Genomic DNA, 24,865 nt, shown 5'->3' on the forward strand with positions numbered 1-24,865 from the left:
ATTTCAAGGACATGTCTAAAAATTCCTGTGTAAAATAGAATTATATGTGGGTACAACAGTTGCAAAGCAATGAATTTTCACTTGTAAAATTAAAACTGAACTTTGCTTGGGGATGGCAAGGAGAATTCCACCTGGAATAAGTAATATTTTTAAGTGGTTGAGATAAGCAAAGCTGGAGACAGGTTTAAAAGTTGATCTACTCAGAATTACAGCTGTACAGCTTCATCCTGTCACCCTGAGTGTACTTGAGACATACTGACTTTTCAGGTTAAATCCTTAGCAAGCTGCCTTACTCTCAAGTGCCCCCAGAAACACCACCAGTATTAAGATTTCAGTTTTTGAACTACTGATTTTCACAAGAGCCACAAGAAGATAAACACTTCTTTGAGAGCTCCACTTCCCGCCAATGCCAAGTTGTGCATCAGTGGAATAATAAAATCTAAATGGGAAACTGACCAAGTCTGACGCTTTATTGCCTTTAAAGTGTCTTGTACATTGCCAGAGAGTTATAGAGTACCCTGCCTGTCAGCCAGAGGCCAAAATAAGAGTTCAGTGCTGTACAATATAAGCACTTATCTACACAAATGCTTTTTTCCTGCATTAAACCTGAAAGTGATTCACCAAAATAACTGCAGTAGACAAAGGGGAATCACGTAAGTTTGAGTAACTAAGTTCACATTCCCGGCCCTCTTCTTCAAGCTGGCAGCATTAGCTTATTAAAGACAGCACTTATAGTTGAGTGGTTTTAGTGCTTCCCCCATCAACCAGCACGGTGCAGCTTTATTATTTTTTAAAAAGTAAGTTCATCACAAGGGCAGACACTGCAGGTGTCAGGCATACAGGACAGCTTCAGAAGCAACTGCAATATACCTTCACAGAGGCAGCTAGTGAGACCAGCTGCTAGCTGGTGCAGTAAAATAATTAAATGACTCTCCAGCCTGAGCTAGAACATACATTCATTTCCTCAAGAGAACTCACAACTGCTAGAAGCTGCCACGCACAAAATGGAAAAATACTCCAAATACAGAAACCATGCTTAATGCAGCAAAACCTGGGATTTCTTTTTTAAAAAAAATTATACTCTCTGAAAATGTTCTCTCTACTGCAAATAGACATACCTCCACTGGACTGCAAGAGAGACAACCAACTTCTTCCATATAAGCAAGAACTTCAACACATACCCAATGTTCCTACCCTATTCTGCTGAACTTCTAGTATCTGGCTAAGAGATGGGAAATAAAAAGTAAAATGTTTTGCAAAAGGAAATACAAACTATCTACTACAAGGACACAGTACAGAACCCTACTCCCACAGATCAGAAGAGACTGAAAGCCACAGAAACAGTTTAGGTCAGTATTCTGTTTTATACTCTTTGCATGCTTTGGAAAACCCCCAGAATACTGTTATTTTTGCACAAACACCATATGGCTAACAAAATATCACTTTCTCTGTTTTCCTGGCCCGTAGCTGTCATTTCAGGAAACAGGACTATGATCTAATAAAACACATCACAACATTCAGAAAGAAAGGACAGAGATGTATGGCTTTCAAGCCACAGAGCAGTGGCTGGTCAATTACCGGCTAACTTCATAAAGAAAAGGAATTTGAAAACAGATCAGCCTAGAACAAGAAGGGGTTGTTTTCAGCCTCCTGAAATACAAAGCTAAGTAAGTTTTAAAGTATAACACCTCCTTCCAGAGGTATAGGCTCACATTTATTATTATCTGTGTAGTGTATTGGTGGTCTTTAAGTTACAGTGCTCCTGATGTGTCACTTTTGCATTCCTTATTTGTACTTTCACAGCTTTCTACACATCAGTACTAGCTGCTCTCCTGATGGAATCCAGCTATTTTCTATTACTTACTCTTTCATATAGAATAAGAAATCTCCACTATTTGATTCAGAATTACCATTATGCCTGAAAAGCTCCTAAGAACATATAAAGAACTGTAAAAGAAGAGTAGGCACTACTGGAAAAGCCTGCCTGAACAAAAACGGTGCCAAGCAGATTCATCCAAGTTCAAAGAGTCGCAATTTGATTAAAAGTTTCTGATATACAGCCAATACAGTAAGATTTTACAATACCACAGGATTGTGGCCTTTAAAAAACAACAATGAATGCTATACTGTCTATACAGTACAAACATGTACCCCCACTAAACAGACCTTTTTTTCTGAGACATTTCCACAAGCTGTGTCCATTTGGATAAGAAAGGAAAGGAATCTGAATCTGTACTTGAAACAGCTAAACATTTTTAAAAGTGTCTCTGGAATGGACTCAAAATCCTAGAAGTCATAAAACAGAGCTGGGAAGCCAAGAACCAGATCCAGTTTGTCTCAGATCAGCTGTGACATCTTCTGAATTCTGTGAACCTTGACATCATAATCACTCCAAGTATGAATTAAGCAGTAGTAGAGGTCTATGTCAGGAGATAACTTGAGCTGCTTTAATTCAGGCCCAGTGATCAGAGCACAAAGCAGGAGGAATACTCTGCAGGCAGTTACACCTCTGAGGGCAGGAGTGATCCCTGTCAGCACAGCAGGCAGGGCTGAGGTCTGTGCAGTTGTACCTGAGCACACAGGCAGCTGCTGCTGCGGGGTGTACAAGGCACTGTACAAACTGTTCTGAAGCTTCGCTGTTAAGCACCTAACAAACTAGACAGGGCAAGGGGAAATGCCTGGAGACCTCTAAGCTGCTGGTGGGTGCAGCAAGAACTGGTTTGGATGTATATACATGTGGTCTGTGAGCCTCCTAATTCCTCTCTGCTTCTGAAAGAATTCGGGACATTTTCCTTTTCCAATGACAGCACAGCTGCCAGCAGGACACCTACTGATTTGCTTGGTGTTCATTTGCATGCTGTGCTTGCTTACTGCCTCTTGGGCATAAATATCCCATTTTATCTGCTTATTTCAATTTACTTTGTATCTGAACACACAAGACATCTCACTGTACACTATGCCTCTACGCCTGTTGTTCCCCAGAAGACTAAAAGCCTTGGAGAATGTGGTTCTGTTGCATTTTTTTCCCCTATGCATTTTACAAGTGGTCAGCTTGTCTAATAACACCATATACTTACAGACCCAGGTCTCCACTATCTGGGGATGTCTGCATCACAGCCTTTTGCACTCCGGATTATCCAAGAGGTAGAACATGGTGTCATGGCAGAGCACTGGCTGCCTGCAGACACAGACCTGAACACCAGTCCTGGCTCTGAAAGGCTACCCAGCAGGTTACTTGCAATAGCAGCTTTCTTTCCCTGTATCTATTTCAGTTTCCCCATCTGTACAGGTAGCCCAATGATGTTTATCTCAGTTGTGAAGTGCTTTAAACACTAAAGATGAGAAACACTACGACATCCAGATATTATCCTTCTCTGCATATGCTGTGACCTAGTACTGTGAGCTGTGACCTAGCATTTGAATCACTGACCTCCAAGTCTGCATATCTAACTCCAGTCAGAGAAGACAAACTGACCCCAGACACAATTTGCAGATACTCAGACTAAAAAACACTGAAAGACCAGTTACAGTAAATAAATAAATAATGCAACAACAGCTGCAAAGAATATCTTCAATTCAATTTATAATACAATCATCAAACTATAATAGGACTCAACTGGTAATTTCCTTACCGCAAAGCTTCCAGAAGGTAACCCTACCAGTACCCTCCCTTTATACCAGTTGGCTTTCCTCCTTTATGGAATTCTTTGCCTCAAATTATAGGAACAAAGTTTTAAGAGCCCACATCCATGAACCATGCCTTTGAACTGTAGGGCAAAATCCAATTTCTGTAAGCATGAACATTCGTTACTGATTACAAAATTACTTAGAAATCTCCCACAGTAGTTCAGTTTTTTTGCATATCATTCCTTTCAAAGTATTTGATTTATATATTTATTTATTTTATATATTCTGGGAGGTGTCCCTGCCCATGCAAGGCGGTTGGAACTGGATGATCTTTAAGGTCCCATCCAACCCAAACCAGTCTGTGATTTGTTGATGTTACCAATATAGAATGGCAATCACGGTGGCAAAAGCTAAGCTAGACAAAGGCAAAGCTCTGGCTAAGCAGCCCCACACTACTTAAAAGCACAAGTGCAGGTAAGGAAAGTGAAGCCAGGGAGGTCCCAAGGCGAAGCCTGAGGTAGTGTCTAGGGTTTTGCTTCACAAGCATTAGCTAGAGAACTGGAAACTTAAAAGACCTGGTGAATCTCAGCTGTAAGTGCAGCCGCCATAAACGCCGGTACCGAAGATTCCCACTCCGCTGGCTGCTACGCGTGAAGGGGAGAGCTGTGGGCAAAGCAGCCGTGTTTTCCTCACGGCACGCGTCTGTTTTCCCAAGGGTTTTGTGCCCTCTCACTCCTTTCTCTCCCCGTTCCCTTTCCACAGGCCTGTGCCAGGCTCCAGCAGCCGCCGGACAGCGCCGAGCCAGGGCAGCGGGGCACCCGGAGCACCCGCATCGTGCCGGGAACCTCAGGTAACAACCCCTCCTGCGCGGGATGCTCCCCCGAGCCCCGCGGGAACCGCTGCGCCCTGGCCTGGCGGGGTGCAGAGCCGCGCTCAGCTCTGACAGACCCTGCGGCACCGCCTGCCCGCCCGGGCCCGCCCGGCCCTCACCCCGCGCCTTGGGCAGCTCCCGCAGCCTCGGGGAGGAGGGGCGGGGCGGGGGTGCTGCGGGGCGGCCCCCTGGCCGGGCGGGAGCGGGTTCCCGTCAGGGAAGCGCCGGCGGGCTCGCGCAGGCCCCCCCACCCCGCGCGGTGCCGCCGCTCACCGGGAGATGCGGGGCTGCGGCTCCTGCGGCTGCCGCGCTCCGTGGCGCCGGGCTGGGCCGGGCCGGGCCGTGACTGGGCCGTGACTGGGCCGGGCCGGGCCGGGAGGCGCCGCCGCAGGCCCCGCGCGGTCCCGCTCCGCTCTGGCCGGTCCGCGCGCGCAGCCAATCGCGCCCCCGCGCCACCAATGGGGGCGCGCGCCGCGGGCTCGGCCCCGGCGGGGCGGGGCGAGCGGGGCTCGGGGCGAGCGGGGCTCGGGGCGAGCGGGGCCCGGGGCGAGCGGGGCCCGGGGCGAGCGGGGCTCGGGGCAGCGCTGCGGGCCGGCCCGGGCGGTAACCGCGGGCAGCGCGCTCCGTTGGAGCCGAGATCGGCCGCATCGGCCGCATCCCACCTGGCAGGTAAACCCAGAGACACCAGAACCCCCTTGCTGGCTCTAGCAGGTAATTCCCACTGGAGCGCGGGGCTGCTCCGCCTCACGCAGCTCTGCGGGCCAAGAGGCACCCGAGGGCAGGGCAGGGCAGCCCCTCTGCTCACCGCGATGGGCTATCCCAGCTTCACCAGACCTGCTTCCTTTCATTCATTCCCACTGTTTACCTGCAGCCACTCGGGATAGACTTAATTTAGCAAATACAGCAACAAGGAAAGTAATTTTGGCTTTTAATTCAGTTTAGAAACCCAAATTAAACTTAGTATTTATGCCAAATTCCAAACTTAAAGGCTAAGTCTTCAGTAATTTAAGCCTGGCCTGGAACAAACACCATTTTTTGTTCAGTAGTGGATCAAAGCAGCCAGAAGCAACACACATGGCAGTGACATCCACATGGTACATGAATCCTCCCACCCAAAAGCACATCCCAACCTCCGAACACAACCCAGAATTCAGATGAGGTAACTCAGTTCAGATGACTAGCTCAGTAGCAGAGCTGATGCATCAGTAAGTTTACAACCAGGATTCAATCTTCTCTGAAGACATCAGCAATCAATCTGCTCCCTGTATCCTGTGGGAGTGCTCACCAATCTTAAGCTTTCACAAGTCACTCCGTAAGCAATAAGGACCCTCCCTGCTGCTGCTGCTTTGTTCATCTACAGCAACGTGGTATTTGCAGATGCAAAACCACCCTTGAAACTCCCAACCAAAAATAAGAAGTGTTATGTATCTCCTCTGCAACAGAAGCTGTTGCAAGCAAGCATCTTAAATTCTACTCTGATCTCACAGAATTCTTCTGCCCCTGAACACATCATTTGAGGCTGGGCCAGCTACATCTCTTCACTTCCACTTATCCTGAGTAGAACTCCTACATCTGTCACAGTTCATTACAATAAGAAAGATTTAATGGTGCAAAATTGCAAGGAAGGTGGCAGTTAAGCCATTAAGAAAACCTTAGTATCAGAAAAGATAATGAAGCACCAGAGCATATTAGTGGGACAAATACAAGACCATGGAAACCTTTAATAAGAAGCAATTCAAACACTCATCAAGATTCTCACATGAGTATGATTCTGCTTTGAAAGGAAAATAAAGCAAATAATTTCTTTGTGTTCCTTCTGATCAGTCTCCAGTGTAAAAATGCTGCTGCTGCCCCATGGAGCAGGAGCTGAATTGGGCCATTACAGAGCAGTAAACTTCTCTCACAGTATCTTCCATCCAACTCACTCTTAACTTTCTTACCTAACTCATTGTATGTATTTTTCCTCATCTTTGTGGCAGGAGTTAATATTACTTTTAAATTATTATTAATTAACAGCTTACTTGTCACTATCAAATATATCCAGCATTCAAAGGGAAAAACTGTGTTCCTTGAAGAATGGAGAGACAGCCCATTTGACAAGTTCTCATGGGATGACATGGTACAGTCCCTTGTGCTAGCACCAAACTGCAGTCAACACTGGAAAGGCACTTTGGATCATATATTCCCACAAGAAACTGTCTTCTCTGTCCTTTTTCAAATAACTTCTTTTCTTTATAGTTGGTACTAGTATATTATTTTCATTGCCTGATCAGCTCAAGTCATAGGAGTATAACAGACATAAAACAAGTCTCCTGTTCTTTCAGAATTATTATTTGTAAGAAACTGAGCAAAATCCATGAAATCAAGAGAGTGTTAATAGAGTACAATTTGCTGTTACTAACCCAATTACACAAGAAAATCCCTCACACAAAGGAAGCAGGAGCTTAGAGAATACACTCACTTTTCTGAAGCAGCTAGGGATGTTCCTTCACATCTCCTCTTGCAGGCACTGGGGCTTAGGCAAGGAAGCTGCAAACACACACACATCTAAATACGATGTTACTTCATTTGGGTGCTGGTATTGCTAGAAGAAACTCTGTATGCCATCTGCTGGAAGAAACCTGAGGCAAGGTGCTGTACCAACACGTCTGACTGCACTCTGTTGGCAGCCTAAAGGCACAGTATTTTCAAGATGAACCTTCAGCCTGTTAATGCACCGACCTTCAGCACAGATGCACAGGACACTCAGCAAGGCAGGGTTAGGATGAGTGAATCAAAAGCAGGAGGAAGTCTGCAAGAACATAGAAGCCTTTGGACTTATGTCACATGCCACAGCTCATTTTCAAATCCTGCTACTTGACTTGAACCTCCAAAGACATCTTGTCTCCTTCTATTGCTTTCTTTTAGCTACACACATCATACCACACTTACCTGGTCAATCTGGTGTAACTCTATAGGCAATAGCACATTAATCAATAATTTATACTTTGTCCTGTGAAAAACACTGCATAATCTTTAAGCATATTGTGCTACCCCACTAAAGATAGGCAAGTATTACATTGGTCCCTTAATGAAAGATGCTGGAATCCATTGGCTTATTGATCTCAACATGAAAGACAAATCTCAAACACACAAAGTTATTTCTTGAAGTTTCAAGATGTCCACCAGAATGAAAAGAACAAAACAACAAAAGAACAGAAATGCAACCACCAGGGACAAAGCCCTTAATTCTCTGGTGAAAAAGGACTGGATGTAGTGGTGTATATAGAAGTTCACAAGAACAGGTGAGGCAATAAACAGAGACTCTAATGAAATTTATCTGCTATAATACTTTAAGATCCAACCTAAGCCTCATTCTTCTAAGGAATGAGAAGTCCCTACCACACACACAGTTACGTCCACTTCTTCCTACAGTGTTTCCTGAAAATCCAAAACTACTGGAGGCAGCCTCCTAAAGCTACTGTTAAAAAGTAGGTATTTTTTCAAGATCCTATCCACAGTAACTTCATCTCTAATACATCTGCAAGCCTAGGCGAGAAAGGCAGAACTATGAATTCAACCTAAACTGTTACTCCAAAATACAATATTGTTCAAACAGAAAGGAACAGGGTGTTTAACAAACTGTAAAATGTTTTGACTCAAAGTGTTGTACAGCAGATGGAGCTACAAGTATGGTCTATGAATAGCCACCTACACATGAGAACACACAGAGATAATAAATATACATGATGTATCCCACCACCTGATTGTCTTAAACAACTTTTTTTTCTTCTGCAAAATGACACCTCGAAGTTCACTTCTGTGAACAACAGTTCTCAACAAAACAGCTCTTCAAGTTTCACATCAACAAAAGACTGGAAATAAACAAATGTAATCAGCTTGAAATGCTCATTCAAATGTCACATAAAAGTTCAAGTTCTTTTGACCAATATCTACAATTATGTCATCTGTGTTTCTCTGAAGAGAAGATAAAAGGGTTGCCTTCCACCTTCATCTGAAGTGTGGGGACTGAGAAAGGACGTGTTATTTCATCACACACCAATGACAAATGTAAAAATCAGCTTGTTTCAAAGACGATTCCTCCTGGAAGATCACGTGTCCATCCATCACCACACTTAAAAAAACTGTGCACCCCTCTCCTTTACCAGAAGTAAGTGCACTGCAAGAGTTCCACAGTGCCCTCTTCTCTCCCCAAAACAACCCACCTGGCTGACCCACCACACTATGCCAACCAGATCCAGAAGTGCTCCCATGTGCAGCCTGACTCGATTTAGCAGAGTTCATATGGCAAGTGATATGGACACAGCAGTACATGTAAAACTTACTGAAGGTTCAAGCAGTTTTTTTGTTTTATTAATAACACAGGAGGGATTTGATCAATATACATCACACTTTAATCTAAAAGCCAAGTTACCAAAGGCCCCATTTCTATAAGCAATACATTCCTGGTCACCTCCTTCTCCCCAGCCTCATAGAGGCATGTTGAGCACAGAATTCAAACATACATAGGGCCTCAGCATATCATGTCACATGGTACCTTCCCACCCTCAGCCTGGCAAGGGCAGAATACCTTAAAGTTCCAGTGGGACAACATAGCCCCAAGACTTCCATAAAGCACTTTTAGAGGGTCAAACAAAATGCATCTTTTCTGCTTTCAGTTCAGACAGTAGCTCTAAACCAGAATTATTTAGATGGGACAAACTGAAAATTAAGGACTAAGTTTCATAAACAGATTGCTTAAAGAAAAGTCCATGAAAGTCAAACAGGTCTTGACCAGAGCATTGTTTCACAAATGTCCATAAATACAAATCATGTGGAATTGGGATGAGACCAAGAACAGTGTTCATGTTCAGAAAACTGAAAAGGAAAATGTGTGACACCTGCAAGTAGCCACATGGAAAAGGTGAAATACCTCTTTGTCAGACTAAAACCTGTCATCAGTCCCAAAGAGCAACTCACTTTGTCACTGCCACTGTTTGCCATCCAGCACATACTCTGAAGATCAAGGTTAAACAATTTTGTAAAAGAAACAAAGCAAGCCTGTTGTCCCAAACCCAAAACTTACTGAAGTAAAGCAAACCTGCTTTAGCAATACTTTCTGAGAACAGGGTTCCATCAGGAAAATGCTTTTCTTGGGATGAAAATCCTTTTTTTTTTTTAAACAAAACTTAAAAAAAAATCCTTTATCCTTAGATAAAGATCTTCTCTTTTCTCACATCCCTGTCATCTTAGCTGTTCAGCAATGATCTTCCACAATTCCTGTAGGAGTGAAAAAAAAAGCATACAGGTATTTTCTCGTGTCAGTAGGTTGCAATTATGAAAAAGTTCAATATGCCTACTTGAAGACAAGTTTTAAGACAAATCCTGTCCCTCCATCTGTAGATAGTACCCATATTTGGATGGATACTAAATCCATCTATTCAATCTCCTAGAACAACTGCCTTTGAGACAGAGCAATAGAATTGATGTCTTCCTTCTTGTAGCACCATTTTAAAAATTAAAAAAATAGTACCATTCCGATAATTTGTTTTAAAATAATTTCATCAGTCTGCATGACCTTCTGCAGTATTTTGATTGATAATCTTGCTCTTTTTCTTAGCCTGTGATGACACTTTGCAAAATGCTAGTAAAAACACAACTGAAAAAATACTCTATTTACTGAGGAATCAAGGTCCCACAAATGCATACCTCATACAGACACACCTGCTTCTCAACCTGATGGACAGTGAAGATGAAAAACAGACCACTTTATTTCTGTAGAATATATTAGTATATGCTTTCTCTGCTGTACAAAAGCTTATTAAGTAGACTATCATATACTCATCACCCTAACATCTTGAATTGTGACAATAAACTTAATGATAAATAAAATGCATATATTTCCAAGACTAGTGGCCTTTCACAAAAAGGCTAGGGAATGAGTTTTCACATTTAGGTGTAACCCAGGTTAAATTTATATACTTGTAATACTTGTTTTAAAGTGTTGCATGCATGTTTTATGCCTTAAGGTATCAGCATTAATTAAATCAGTCTCATGAAGTAACTGGAGGACCCTTACTATGCATCTTACTATGCAGGAGGCACAGCAGTATTATGCTCACTACAGGAATATCATTTCTTGACAACAGATTTGCCATCCAGTACACAATTTGCAAGTTCTCTAAAAAGTCTGTTAGATTGTATTGTTCTAGAAGCTAGCAAGCTATTAGCTACCCTGCATAATATTTGTAATAGCAGACAACTGGGAAAATAAATCATGAGAATCATAGGTGCTTGGGAGGTAACTAGATAACTACAAATACTGTATCTGACATGTTTCTGAATAATAGAAGTTTACAGCTAATTGACTTCTTCATAGAAATTAGAACATTATTTCCTGAACCCTGAAGTGGGAAAGGAATTACTAAAACTGTGAAAGCTTTTCCCCAGGCAAATAAATGAGGAGATATATGGGTCCCATCTTCTAGCCAGTCCCAAAAGCTGTGTTTTACAAAGTAATGAAGATTGTTTCTTAACCTTTGAGGAAATGAGTACAATCTAAGCCACTGCACTGCTGGTGATAGAAAAGGGCATGTTATGTCAGTCTTCAGATTGTGTAAGCATAAACAAGAATCACTTTAAAACAACAAAAAGCTAAATGGAAATAAATGAAAAGGTAATGTTTATTCTCCTGTTCTTAATTCATGTGAAGTAAACAGCCAAAAACTAATCTGAGATGATTAGCCCAATACATTACATTCATTTTAATGAATGTCACTTACCAACTGCTCAATTCGCTCATAAACAAGAAACTGGCAGAAATCAAGCTTAATGGGCTCCACAGTATATTTCATTTTTCTGTCCTGGAGATTCTCCAAATCATTTAGGTTCTCTCTGAAATGACTGTAGGCTTCACATGTAACATCCATATGTCTTAAAGTGAAGTTCAGCCTGGCAAGAGAATATTTAATATAAAATGTCTCTCCTAAACTGGCATCTTAAATAGCTATGTGACTGCTTTCAGGTAATGGAAAATATGGGTCTTTTTGATGTAATTAACTAACTTCAGAAAGTTATTCCCTTATATTCCTGAAAAGCTGACAAGCCTTATGTTAGCTCAATACACAGTAACTCTTGCATGAATCTTTCCATTGGTTTTAAGGCACTTTGTTGCAACAGAATCATTGGCCTGGCTTCCTGGTCAGACCAAATCATATGAATAGCTATTACTTACATATCTCCAGAAATTTAAGCAAAGCCTATTTATATTTTAGTTTATGAATAGACTGCAGCACACAACTACTTAAAAATATTCAATGATTCCTTGGAAGAAAAAACAAGATAAATTGTTATATAAGTACTCAACCTTGGAAACATATACCTTAATTCTAAGCCACTTCATTCCACTATATGAACTCAAAAATATATAGCAAATATTTTCAGGCATTATAGAATACATCAGTCTAGCCACCTATTTAACCTCTGTGCAAACAAGGGTATCTGATGTGAGACAAAGATAAGAACAACAAAAGCTGAACTCTTGTGGAAGTCAGATTCTGAACTGATAAAAATTAAACACGTATAAAAACAAATGCTTGTCCTGAGCATACACTGCAGCCTGTGAAAATACTAATACAGTGAAAATCAGAAGCCAACCTTCAATCAAATCAGATGTTTCTTCCAATTAAAGTTACCTCTTTTCCAATGCTAGGTAAACTGTGCAAGAATGTCTCAAGTTGTGTGTGATTCTATAAAGGGTTCTGAACAAGGCATCTGTCAGGTCATCATCATAGAACACTACAAAAAAAATATTAAGAGCACAAAAAATGTATGTTTAAGTGTATTATTTACAGAAGTCTCAGGTACAAAACAACAACAAGCCTTATTTTGATTATTCTAATCAAACAAGTCACTATTTTAACTAAATCCCAAAGTAAATTTTCAATGGCAACAACTGATCCTGTTATAGTATCCACTGCTGCAATTTATGTCCTGCTTTCTTTAAGATTTTTCTCTTATCAATGGGAATCACTTATGTCAGATAATTTACAGAACTTAAACAAGATTTCTGACAGCTGGGAAATAACTTACTGCAAGGCTAAAAAAGAAAGAGGGTATCACAATGTATGAAGCCACATTTCTTACAAAGATGCACAAAAGGCAGTAACTAATGCAGCATTAGAACCTTATCTCTTGGAAAGCAGACTTGCATCACCTTTCAATATCATAACTAAAACCAATCCTCCTTTATTTATATACCAAAACAACAATGGTCCTCCTATACAGATAGGCTACCCTGTCATTTTTCAGTCTTTCACTTCAGCAAGAAAAAGAGGAGAGAAAAATGATAGAGATATCTAAAGGCATAGTCTATGTGCATGTGCAGCATCTGGAACTGTTTTTGACATTATAGAAAATATTGGTCTAAACACCTATTTCTCATTCTTTGCTTAAGGGTGATCTGATGCAAGACAAAAGTAGGATAACAAAACTCGTCTGAAGGTCAAATTCATCACTGACTTGTGACAATGTTGAGTAATTTATTTAGTCACAAATAATTACCACACCAAAGGGAAGAAAAAACAACATCTATTCTGCTAATTCAGAATGTAAATACAACTTGAAAAATAATACAGGTAGGAACACTTCAGAGCTTTGACAAATTAGGTAAGAATCTGACCTATTAGATTTTAAAAACAAACTAGGTGTCTTTAAATTATTTCTCATTATGCTCAATTGTTTGATTTAAAAGGTTACTGTTTATATTTTCCTACCATCAGCTGCCATTATCACAGTGCAATGGTCATGCAAGTCAGCAATCTCTTCTTCAGACCAGCTATAAGGGGCTTTGGGATCTGTAACAAAGAATATGGCTTTTGATGTACATGATTAATTGTCTCAAATGATTGACAGCTGGAAAAAAAGAAACTTCCTAACTCCAGTGGTCATCTGCTACTTCACAGACAGAGCTCCCCTTATTTATTCTCTGAAGTTCCCTGCCATCCTTTACTTCCTCTGTGTTATGTCCCATCTTCCCAAGGCTGACTGGCAAGAGTCAGTTGTTTTTGACTTTAGAATTTACAATCAATTACTACACTGTAGAGATCACATATTTAACTAGCTTGAAATAAATACTCCTTTACATAAAAATCCAAATACGTCTTTGTTTAAGTTTTGGTTAAGCTTTCTACTTCATCACACTTTTATTGTTAACATTTAGAAACTTTCCTTCAAAGTCTAAAAAAACATAAAGCCTTTTCCACTGGCAGTATTATTTCCATTAACCAGAATTTCTTGTGGTCCAAAAGAAGCTTCTGGATGTGCAGAAGATGTTGCCACTTGATTAAACAGTTGTTGTATTCTTTAGAAGCATTACATCAAATCCAACTGATTATACAAAAAATCTATAAAGTAGGCTTCACATAACCTAGTGCTACAATTTTGTGTTGGCCTTGCAATCACTTTCTTTCCCTCTGAGAGGAAAAAACCCAAACACCAAACCCTCCCTGAAAGGAGCCACTATAGCCACCTACCAGTGCAGAACTCATCTTTCAGCCAGTCCAGTTCTTTTACTTTAATTTCCCCTCCTGTGGGTGAAGAAAGATCACATCAGTCTCAAATAGCCCTTCAGACAGTATATTAGCAAAAGTAGAGTCAAAATCTGTACTTAAACAAGTGATGAAGATCTATGATGAGGACACATGTAACAAGTAAAGTTGGACATCAAACCATTTACTGTACAAAACCAGTTACTCACAAGAGAACAGGATGAACTTAGGGGTCAGAAAGACAACCTATGTTCTGTTTTACATGTCTCACGTGCAAAATGCTTCTCCTTTCCAGAGTTCTATCTCTGTCATTTACACTCTGTGTGACTCTTGAGTGAGTGTGTGAAGGAACTACAGCTGGTCTTAAATGATCACGAGGATAAGAAAAGGAGTTTGCTCCTCTTAAAAGGAAGCTGCCTCATTATGGACTATATATAGATAACTTGCATCTTTCTTTTTAAATACGTCACTTTTAATCAAGATTAAAATTTAATTTTACTTGTGAATATGTGAGGTAGTCAATGACTGTGCTGCTTAATTCCAAAGTAGTTCCAATATAGGCAATTCCACAAACACTGACTGTACAGCACTTACTTCCTGGCTCTTTCAGGTGCTTGTTTAATGCAACATTTTGCTCACACATGCTCAGAAGATCTTCACCAACATCTGGAAAAAAGTGGTTAAAATATTCAAAATAAGACTATTTTGCATGGGTCATTCATGCCCGTGACCTCTCAAACTAATACTCCAAGTTTCTCTCATGATGATGAGATTAAGGAGAATTCAGAGCAACTCTATCCACTGATGATGGCTTCCCTAGTATCCTTCTTGCTTTTGTCTTTCAGTGCTAAGCTCTGAGCTGCCCTTGGAGAAAGAAGATAGATCCCTATTATACATCTTTTAATCTAGGCACACTATCTTGAGTTCACAGCAATGTTTCCTGCTTTTAAAACTCTTGCACTTAAAAGTAGTATTGCTTTTTCAATCTGCTGAGAAAGTTCTTGTTATTTTTCAATAAACAACAAAACTTTATACACATGAATAAAAAAATATGAACTAAAACTGAACAAACGAGGATGAAAACGTCAAGATGAAAGCACTGCTTTGTGAAGTTTCATGAAAAAATGTAACTGCAAGTATCTGCCTTACCTGTGCAATAAACTCTCTTGGCAACTGTTCCCATGATGATGCTTGTCATTCCAGTGCCACCTCCAAGCTCTAGCACTGAGCAACACCTGAATGTGTCTCGTTTAAACAGAATGTAATCAGCAAGGAGAAAGGCTGCACGCCAGACCTGTGGAGAGAAGCAGGTACAACTGAGTAAATTCTGAAGCACAACCCCTGAACAGCAAAACACTGTGAGGCAAAACACATACTTGTTTACCAACGTCTTCTAAGGGGGTTGCCATAGTATGTTCTGTGAAAGTAAAGCAGAAATCAGTATCTCAAAGTGTTGTCCAAATCAAGATCCATAGTGGGAAACGTGAAAATCAAGTCATGCTTCCCTTTCAAATATAGAACTCAACAGTCTTCAGTCTATAGAACCATGATAGATAATGCCAAAACCTCCACTCAAACTAAGGAGCTTCCCACTGCATATAATTGCCCAATAAGCTTATGGAGAAAAATGGCAAATTAAAAAATAAATAAATTACAATATCACAGTATTCTATTTGTTGTATTATCTCCTTTCACTTAACAACTGCTGTTCCTTTTCTAAAGAAAACCTGTTTCTTTTGTTTTACACAAACATACTTATTCCATTTCTCCTTGACTGTATGCCTAATATTTACCTATTTTAACAACATCACCACAAGTGCATTCTTGTTCCTCATCTTCAAAAGCATCTTCTTTCCCTTTCATCAGAATTACTGGATACACTCTATCCCTCAGCAGATCCTCTCCTTCTAAATCAGAGGCACTTCGAGGTCTTCTGACCACTTCCAAGTCTCCATCATCATCTAGCAGAGCTTCTACCCCTCCACTATTTAACTCTCTTTCTTTGTTTGGATTATTCCTGTCCTTGTCACATAGTTCATCTCCAATTCTGCACTGGTGTTCTTTTTCTGTTGCAGCTTCTCTCACATGTTTCTCAGATGCTGAAACTTCTGTGTTCCAGAGGAGTTTGAAATGTGACAGGAATACTGTAAGAACACATGGAGGGGAAAAAAAGTTAAACACCAAGGCAGAACGGAACCTATGCACAACTTTCACATGCATAAAATCTTGGTAAGCATTTCACATAGTAAGTATCTAGAGGATAAAAAATTCTACAGATAACTTGAAATACAGTTCAACTTGCTATGAAGAAATCTCTGTTATTAAGCTCTTTCAGTAGAAATAAATGCACTTTCATAGACTACTGCCTGACTCAGCACCTATGCGGTGACAACACACACTTTCACCTGATTTAGTAACATTTATTTTAACAACAGGCAGAAGGGATAGTTTCTTACATCCTCCAAAAGATCTGTTGAAATAAGCTCAAACCAAGTTGAAGGAAGAATAAATACGAGATAGAATTTGTTTCTTTCAGTTAAGATTTAATTCCTATCTTGTAAGAAACAACCATGTTGTAGTAAAAAGCAAGTATAACTTTTATTTTTTTACTGTTTTAAAAGTCTTTAGGAATTCAAGCCTTGAAATCAGCTTAGTATGAGTATGAAAGAGCAGAAGAAAGGTCACAGGAGACAGCTTGCTTATCTGGACATGCTGGCACTTTGTGTTCACCCTCAAAGTCTTTAAACTGAATCTTTAAAGAGATTAAGTGAATAAAGCCATTTTCTCAATAAACCAATTAATTAAAAGCCTTCTGCTACCATCATCCAGTGATGTCAGCATCTATTAAAAATTTAAAGCCAGTCACAGAGCACGGAACCATGGCATTCCATTCACCTACTCTGGCACAAAATCAGTGTTTGTAGGCAACTTAGGCTGGGTCCCATTACTCCAAAATCACAATGTGTCAAGACTTGAAAAAAGATACCCAAGAACACAACCACTGGAGAAGATCACCACCAGCAGGATTTGAAGAAAAATGTCTTAGAATTATGTTCATGTACACTAAAATGGAAGAGATTAAGTGCTTGCCACCATTGCATTCAACAGTTTCACGTATATGGAGTTGTATTCCAGTTTCTTTAGAAAGCAAGATGTTAACAAGTGGTCTAATGTAATCTGAGAGAAGTTCTCTAGAGAGACCATTTTCAGCTAGATCTAGTAAAATCTTCATTGCCTATCCTAGCATGAGAAATACTTAGTCATCTACTGTTTGCATGACAATCACGTTAAACTGATTTCTTTACTAAATTAGAGGATGCCATCAATAAATGAAATGCTTTTGATCTCCAAGTCCATTCTGATCCTCTCCGTGTTCTAAGGCACTTCAAAAGGTGTAAGGTAAAACTGACCCAAAGCAGCAGAAGCTAAATCCCCATGAGGTTTCCTAGGAACTGCAAAGTGTCAGTGTTAGATTGTTGTTGTATTTGTTAGAGTAAAAGCTGTCATACTACAATCCAGTTCTTGTCTTTATAAAGAGAGGAATTTCCCAGACCAAGTGCACTCAGAGTAGCACATGCTGTCATTTCATTCTGTTGAAAGGTTATTTGCATCAAGCAAAATCCCAGCAAACAAATATCAAACACAACAGCATGAATTACTTGGTTTTGACCTGTTTAGGGTCAAAATTATCTACTTCTTTGTCAAGACTACTTCTAGAATTATTTACATTGTCATATGCTAGACCAGCTGCAAAAGCTATTCTTTTTATGTCACAGCTAGGATTGAAAAAACAGTTAGCACTTCTGTCACAGCAGGACCAGCACTTTTCTACAGAACATTTTACTAGCAGCTTCAAGGTCAGTTTCCCTGACAACTTTACAGAAAACTACAAGCTGGCAATCAGAGACATTTGCCAATTCATTTCCAATACAGCCTTGACTCTTCAAAGTATACATATTAGTCAAAACCATTGCTATTCTGAGCTTTCTTGCTGCATTCTTTCGTGTTGCATTCTTTCTTTTTTAAAACAAAAAACCCCAAAAAACCCAAACAAAGCTGTTAGGCTCCTCTGGAAGAGATGGCAGATAATCACATTAAAATTTTATACAAAATAATAAATTCGTTACTGACAATTCTTATTTTAAACTTAAGCTTCACTATTTAAAACCCCTGGCTTCTCATCTCTGGTGTGCATGCAAGAAAACAATGCAACTTTTTAACCTGATTACCAAAGTGTTATACTGAGATTATAAAGAAATAAAATGAAACCTGCAAGTTAACTTTGTTACTTCAAATTTAAAATTTATTTTTTAAGATAGCCTGTCCACAAATCCTACAGCCTTCCTTTTAATTTCTGTAATTAATTTCATGAGAATTCAGCTAGGCCTCTTCCAAAAGACTGAGTAGGAAGTGGTTCTGCTTCTAACTGCAATAAAATATGTAATGATTAATACGAACCATTCAAAGGAGGATTCAGACATTACAAACATATGAATACACTTAAAATAGAGCTCCGTCAGTCTAAATATACATTACCTGGTTGTCCAACTGCATTCAGTCGTACCATGAGATGTCTTGTGTTTGGACAGTGTAAGTGAACATCAGAGAGCACAGTGTCACACTGAAAGGTGGGGTTATCCATCTCCTTCTCTGCCACATCTACCATGATGTTGGTGCCAGGAACACCTACAGTTCCCACACAGCTCCCTGTGAAGTGCTGTCACAAAGTCTTTTGACTCTCTTCTATAAACAGGCATCAAGTAACAGTTTTGCTCAGCAAGACAACCTCATGACATAGTTTCTGAGAAGACCTCAGGCAAGATGTGATCATGCAAGCTCCACCATGCTCCAGTAAGACAGCAAGTAGCACATCAGGATACCCAACCTAAAACCAAACACAGACAGCTTTTAGTGACACCCCAACACCGTGTGAACATTGCTCCTGCTTGAGAGTATTTTAGAAGATTTTATATTTTAGAAGATAAATATTTTAGGAGATAAAAACCCGATTACACTATCCAATAAAGCTGCAATGCTCAAGTGCTTTCTTCTACAATGCTCCAAAGAATCATCAAATACATAACTACTAGTAGCTCACTGGCAAACATCATGTATTTTAGGAAGAGCTGCTGATGAACCTGTGTTAAAAACAACACCCTCTGAAGTAAACAGATGTTACCCTGAACACACAGACTACGTCAAGGTCTTCAAAGGAACACAGGGCCTTGTGTGAACAAGTTCACCATTTTAAGAGATCTTGTTCTTCATAGAAATCCCTGAATTTTTCTCAGAAATGGAAACAATTACTGAATCATAGGTTAGTCACCCAAATTTTGTAAAAGGAATATCTGCCTTTCTTGGAGGAAATTCATCTCCTTTTATATGTCTCCATTAATCGGGCAGTTAATGTCTCTTGGTTTTGGCAGTTTTTATTCTTCACCAGAAAAAAAAACAACAAACAAACAACAATCAAACAAAAATACAACACTGGAAACAATCCTCATCTAATATCCAAGGCTGACGGGTCTCTCTGTCCTAAGGCACGAACAAGTTAATTACCTCTTATGAACAGAACAAAAAAAGAAAGGGGACAATTATTTCCCTGTGCTCTACAAAGCTCGACATTTTGTGAAGGGCAGGTGAAGCCCTGAGGAACCGCAGGTGTGAAAACAAAGTGTCTTTATAAAGGGAGACGACACGCTGAGATCACACACACACGGTCAGACACCCGGGTCTCACCAGCAGCCCTCTCCATGTAAAAAATGCCATTTCCTATGTTGACACTGACATCTCGGGAGACGAAGCTGTTTCCTGTTTATGCTTGAAGAAGACCTCAAACGCACAGGTTCGAACGCCTCGAGGCTCGCGCAGCCTCCAGGCCCTCGTCACGCAGTCCTGCCGGCGTCTGCGCACCCAGCGCCGCCTCAGCCCGCCCTTCGCCAGCAGCTGCGGGGCGGGGGAAGCGGCTCCGCGGGGAGGGGAGGTGCGGGAGGCACGACGGCGACCCCGACCTCCCCCGGCTGCCCCGCACCTGCCCCGCACGCGCCTCCCGCCGCCCTTGCGGAGGCGCCGGCTCCTTCCGGCGCGCGGTGACGGCGCCGTCCCCGGCAGCCCCCGCGGTGCGCGCGCGCTGAGGCGGCGGGAGCCGGCCCGGAGGCTGCGGGGGGGCCCTGCGGCCGGTGCGGGCCCTGCGGCCGGTGCGGGCCCGCGGCTCCTCCTGCTGAGGCTGCTGCTGAGGCCGCCGCCAGGCCCCGCAGCCCCCGAGCCCGCCGCTCCTCCTGCTGAGGCCGCCGCCAGGCCCGGGCCCGCCCGCCGCTGCGTCATCGCTCCTTTTCTAGGGCAGAGCATGAATAACAGCCGTGCCTTTCTGCTGCAGAAGGGCCTTCTGTGCTCGTGGAGCTGCGTCTGTTATTTGAGACTTACCCAGCACTGAACCTGAGGTAAAAATCCATCTGGGCAGTCGGTAAAAGGAAAGGCCGGCAGCCAGGTTCGGTCTTGCCGCTCAGCCAGCCACAGCAGGTGGCCAGGTTTTGTATTACTTGGTGTCAGTGTTACCCTGTCTCAGTTCATCCCCAAACAGCTTCAAAACAACAACAACAAAAGATGGAAAAACCTGTATGGAGGCCGGTGGGCATTTCTCCCTCGGCCCAGAGGATGTCAGAACTCCACCAGCACTGCAGGATTAGCTGAAGCAATAGCAGTATCTGCTCACTTATTTGGGAGGCTGGGGGTTTAGCTGCATAGTTCTGTGCAGTTTATAAATAGGTATCATGAACCAAGTAAGAAAAAAAACCACAAAAGGACTGACTTAGATGTTGAGCAGGAGCCCCACACCAGAGGGCTTTGGGAAACTTTTTAATACCAGAAACTGATGGGAAGTGCAGAGCTAGCAGATGTTGGCACCTGGGCTTGGTCACGGCAGAGCTGAGCTCCCTGGCCACTGGCTGCTCCCAGTGCAGGGCTGTGCAGCTGCCCACAGCTCCAGCCAGCCTCTGTGCAGAATCAGGGACACAGACCTGCTCCTGACTCCTTCTCTATTCTAGTGAAGTTTCTCTGCAAGTCTGCAAGGGCTGTTGAACTTGTTTGTAACATTCAGCAGGAGGATTTAGTTCAAAAACAAGCATTTACACATTAATTGCGTGCTATATGATACTAATGTCAATTGCTACAGATGATCCTTGTATTTTTCTTGAGTGGGTGTTTGAAGGGAAGGAAGAACTAAAGAATTAATGGTGGAAAAAAGCCCTTGGAATCTAATGCATAGTCTTTTTTCTCATCATCCACATCTTTCTATAAAGGCTAAGAATTACTAAGAGAATGAAGTAATCTCTCCCTATTTTTATAGTCTTAGAGTGTTGAGTGGTAATAAAATGGAAAACACAGCAGGCCATTCAGATCTCTCATTGGAGCTTCTGTGGGGAATTCTATTGGATGAACATTTGACAAAAATGCTTTGGAGATTTGTTTCCTTTTATCTGACTTCTGTGAAAGAGCAGAATATTATTTCACTTCCTGTGGTGATACACTGCCACATAAATTATTACTGCAGTCTCTCTCTGCTAGCATATTCCCCACTGCTATCAAGTGCTAACAATATGCATACAAAGCAGGTTATATTTGTCACAAAATCTTACCAGTTTGCAACAAGGGACATTTACTGGCACGGAGACTAGAAGGGTACCTAAAAAGCTGGGTGTTTCACTACAGTACACAGGATCTCCTGAACACAAAGGTACATTGTATGAGAAGTGGAGCTGCTATAATTTCTTTTCTAAAAAATGCATCTACCTTGTTTCACCTATATATAATCATTAGGCAAAGCAGCAATACACTGTGACTGCAGAACTTCTTAAAGGAGCCAGTGTGGCTGCAGACATGATAATGTAAGTGATAACTTAATGATAGTTGTTTAGGGACAATAGTTCTGGAGTTGCAGTTTCTGTATGACCCACAGGAGGGTTCTAGCAGCAAATTGCTGAGATCTGCCTCTTTTTAAAAGACTTTGGGATGCACCTCAGATTTCCTGTATTCCTCACTGCCGTGTGAGCTAGGAATTTGCTTAAAGAAGACAACCCAAAAGTATCTCTCAGCCCATCACACCAGGAATTAGGGGACTTAAAAAGAAATTACTACTTCCCACATGATTTTTGCCCAATTCTTTTATGGCCCACATGATATTGCTAGAACAATTCCTTACAGAGTGCCTTCTAAAATGCCAACACTGCTGCAGGAGGCTCAGAGAACAAGAAAACTATACAGACAACCCTGAAAAATATGTATCACAGGGAAAATCTAATTCCTAAGGAACAGATAAGGGAACAGAGCTGATTCTAAGCAGACAGGAATAACCAGATGAATTAATACACCAGCACATACTTGATCTTGTACTGTGCAGTAGTTTATCCTTGATAGCTCATCCTATCTTTCTGGTACATACTGTACTGTCTTTGCTTGTCTTCTTGTCTTCCATCATATGTCTACCAGACAGAAGCACATTCTGCGCTTTCATTAGGTCAGTAAAAACAAAAAATAAATCAAAAAACAAACTGAAGGCTGTCAGGAAGAAAAAATCTATCAGCTCTCATCATTTCAATTCTGCTGTACTGGGGCTATTGAAAGGAGATATGCTGAACTACTTTTCTCTTCATCTTGTTTATTGGTACTCTGGTATGCAAAGAACTTGAGATAAGTTCCTTAAGCCATCACACAGCCTGGTGAAATGTCAGGCAACACAGGGAAAAGGACTGTGGGTCTAGATGATAAATCAGTGACAAATTTTGCTCTGCTCTCCAAGCACGTACGGCACCTCAGTGTTGGTCACCAGATTGAAATTCTTAAATAACTGGTTGAAGTTGAAGACTGCATGAGAACAGTAACTGAAAAATAATTTAAAAGGGCAACTGCAGCTTTCAGCTCTTTTTTCTCCACAGTTCCTAAGTATCCACTTCTCCTTCCCAGGGGAAGCTAAGAATTGTACTGCCTCATCAGCATGAAAACTGAATTACAAAGCACTAAGATTAGCAGCATCGAGCTAAAATCCACAGTGATTTATTTTTCTTTAACTATTTTGTTGTTGTTTATCACGTACATTCACAATCTTTGACTATAGCATTTTTTTCCATGCGCTTCTTCAGAACAATAACATGCCTTTCACATCATCCCATCAGGACTTCACATGTCCAACACAAGCTGATTTGGAGAGAAATTTTTCTAGGAGAGGCATGTATGTAATGTCTGGTTCTTAGAACAATGTCAACCCAGTGACTGTGATTGCTAACACCAAAAATACTTCTCTTTAGTCAGGGTAAAAGGACCATGATGAAGGTAGATGGAAAGCCCTCCTTGACTCTGAAATGCATCAAATCCACAAAATACAAAAGCCACTGATTCTTCAGCAGTAATCAGGGATAATCAGTTGTCTTTTAAATAACTATCTCTACACTAGATTACAGTGAAGAACTGCAGAAAACTATTTTATGTTTACGTGCTCCATACCAAATACTCTCCTAAAATTTTAGCAAATACTTTAACATTGATCAGTGCTCCAGAAAGTAGGAGGAAGTTCCATCCATCCATTCTTCTCAGCACTACTTATCACTACCTTTTCAAGCATGTCAGCCTAACAAGCCAGTGAATCAGCCTCAGGCATTTTTTAGCCTGTAGCGTATGAAAAAGAGGAAGATAATTACTTCAATTTACCTCACATACTAGACAGAGGTTTAACTGCTTGTTTTACATGATGATTTGGGCCAATTTAATGCATTAACTGAGTCCCAAGAAGTCTATGCTAGAAACAAACTGGGCCTGTTCAAGGCATAAATAGCTAGATAATAAAGAGGTTTATTACAGGCTGTTCACATAATCATCACAGGGGGTCATATAATCTCAACTGAGATTATCATTAGACTTGCTGCTCTCTGCTATCCTTTATTTCTCATCTCCCTCTCATTGCATCTCCCCTGCTCACACATTCCATGGCATACAACCTCTTCTGAGCTAGCCAGAAAATGCTCCTGTTCCTGTTGCTTAACACAATGCACCATCTTGTTTACAGGTATTGAGACTGTTAAGAGTGCCCATAATCCTCTTGAAACAGTCATACAGACAAGGTCACCTTTATCATCTGCTTCAGGTGGGCAGTATTTCACTTACTCTGTAACAAATCATAACTGTGCAATGGAAATGAGACACTTTTATTAAATTAAGCACTTTAGCATCACCATTGACCTTGATACTATGGAAAGTTTTTATATCACATCCACGTCATTCATTTCTTCCTCGATCTGTTTTAGAGGCAGGCTGTTAAAATAACCTTTGTTCACAGTTTGGGGATTCAGATCAGGCTATTCTCCAAGACTCCTGTGATTTTCATCCATGTACTGAGCCCTTGAGGCCTTTATTATTTAAAAAAAATGCCTGGATAATTAATGTCTGGATAACACCCAAGAAGGAAGGTTTCAGTGTTGCAACATGTCTTTCTGTTTTTCCCAGCTACATTTGCAGCACTAGGTCCTGTGGGAGAAGCAGGAGGCTGCAGCCTTTCAGAGACCAAATGGCCATGGTTAGCTGGGAATTAGACAGGCTGGACAAATGGCAACTGGAAGACACACATAGGGAACTTCTTGCTTGGGTATGGATGGAGAACAGGGCCTGACAGGGTTCCTGAGTGTGTCTCCACTGACTGATGCACAGCAAAGGCTGTGCACAGCCTTGCAGAGCAGGAGGCTACTTCAAGACTGCATGGCAAGGCAAAATGAGAAGGCCCACCCTGTGAAAATCTCAATAGGCAAGATGGAAAATAGAAGTCCCATATTTTAACATGATTTCTTTATTTTAAAAG

General features: G+C 41.2%; 3 protein-coding genes across 10 annotated transcripts in view; 1 reads left to right on the top strand and 2 right to left on the bottom strand.

The window, feature by feature from the left end:
* The window catches only part of ABAT (4-aminobutyrate aminotransferase), a 48,235-nt gene extending 43,312 nt beyond the window's left edge, over positions 1-4,923 (bottom strand). The window contains exon 1 of one of the 3 annotated variants that reach the window (XM_051632214.1): positions 4,772-4,923. The gene's annotated coding sequence lies outside the window, so the exon portion shown is untranslated. Of the gene's footprint in view, positions 1-3,632; positions 3,651-4,202; positions 4,305-4,771 lie in introns of those variants that run through there. The other 2 variants (XM_051632217.1, XM_051632218.1) reach the window with 2 other exon arrangements.
* Positions 4,454-24,865, top strand: part of TMEM114 (transmembrane protein 114) — a 104,938-nt gene continuing 84,526 nt past the window's right edge. The window contains exons 1-2 of one of the 3 annotated variants that reach the window (XM_051632242.1): positions 4,454-4,477; positions 24,080-24,157. The gene's annotated coding sequence lies outside the window, so the exon portion shown is untranslated. Of the gene's footprint in view, positions 4,478-20,257; positions 20,466-24,079; positions 24,158-24,865 lie in introns of those variants that run through there. The other 2 variants (XM_051632240.1, XM_051632241.1) reach the window with 2 other exon arrangements.
* METTL22 (methyltransferase 22, Kin17 lysine) lies at positions 8,824-20,141 on the bottom strand. Of its 4 annotated transcripts, none has more exons than XM_051632221.1 (11): positions 20,057-20,141; positions 18,562-18,910; positions 15,819-16,169; positions 15,402-15,442; positions 15,175-15,319; positions 14,620-14,691; positions 14,011-14,064; positions 13,252-13,332; positions 12,172-12,274; positions 11,260-11,428; positions 8,824-9,757 (listed from the first exon to the last, which is right to left on the bottom strand). In XM_051632221.1, exons 2-11 carry the CDS (start codon positions 18,689-18,691, stop codon positions 9,722-9,724), a joined length of 1,182 nt encoding a protein of 393 aa, XP_051488181.1. In that variant the 5' UTR covers positions 18,692-18,910; positions 20,057-20,141; the 3' UTR covers positions 8,824-9,721. The 4 variants fall into 4 exon arrangements, with proteins under 4 accessions (XP_051488181.1, XP_051488182.1, XP_051488179.1 ...); XM_051632222.1 differs by lacking the exon at positions 20,057-20,141 and adding an exon at positions 19,869-20,040; XM_051632219.1 differs by lacking the exon at positions 20,057-20,141 and adding an exon at positions 19,814-20,040.

Source organism: Apus apus, chromosome 14, assembly GCF_020740795.1.
Source record: "Apus apus isolate bApuApu2 chromosome 14, bApuApu2.pri.cur, whole genome shotgun sequence".
Taxonomy (NCBI): Eukaryota; Metazoa; Chordata; class Aves; order Apodiformes; family Apodidae; genus Apus; species Apus apus.

Excerpts from the sequence above, each read along its gene's own strand:
- METTL22 (XM_051632221.1), bottom strand. The coding sequence starts at position 18,691 with ATGGTAGATGTGGCAGAGAAGGAGATGGATAACCCCACCTTTCAGTGT. Across the intron at positions 16,170-18,561 it reads GAATGCAGTTGGACAACCAG|TATTCCTGTCACATTTCAAA; the intron begins GTAATGTATATT and ends GTGTTCTTACAG. Across the intron at positions 9,758-11,259 it reads ATGAGCGAATTGAGCAGTTG|GAATTGTGGAAGATCATTGC; the intron begins GTAAGTGACATT and ends TCACTCCTACAG.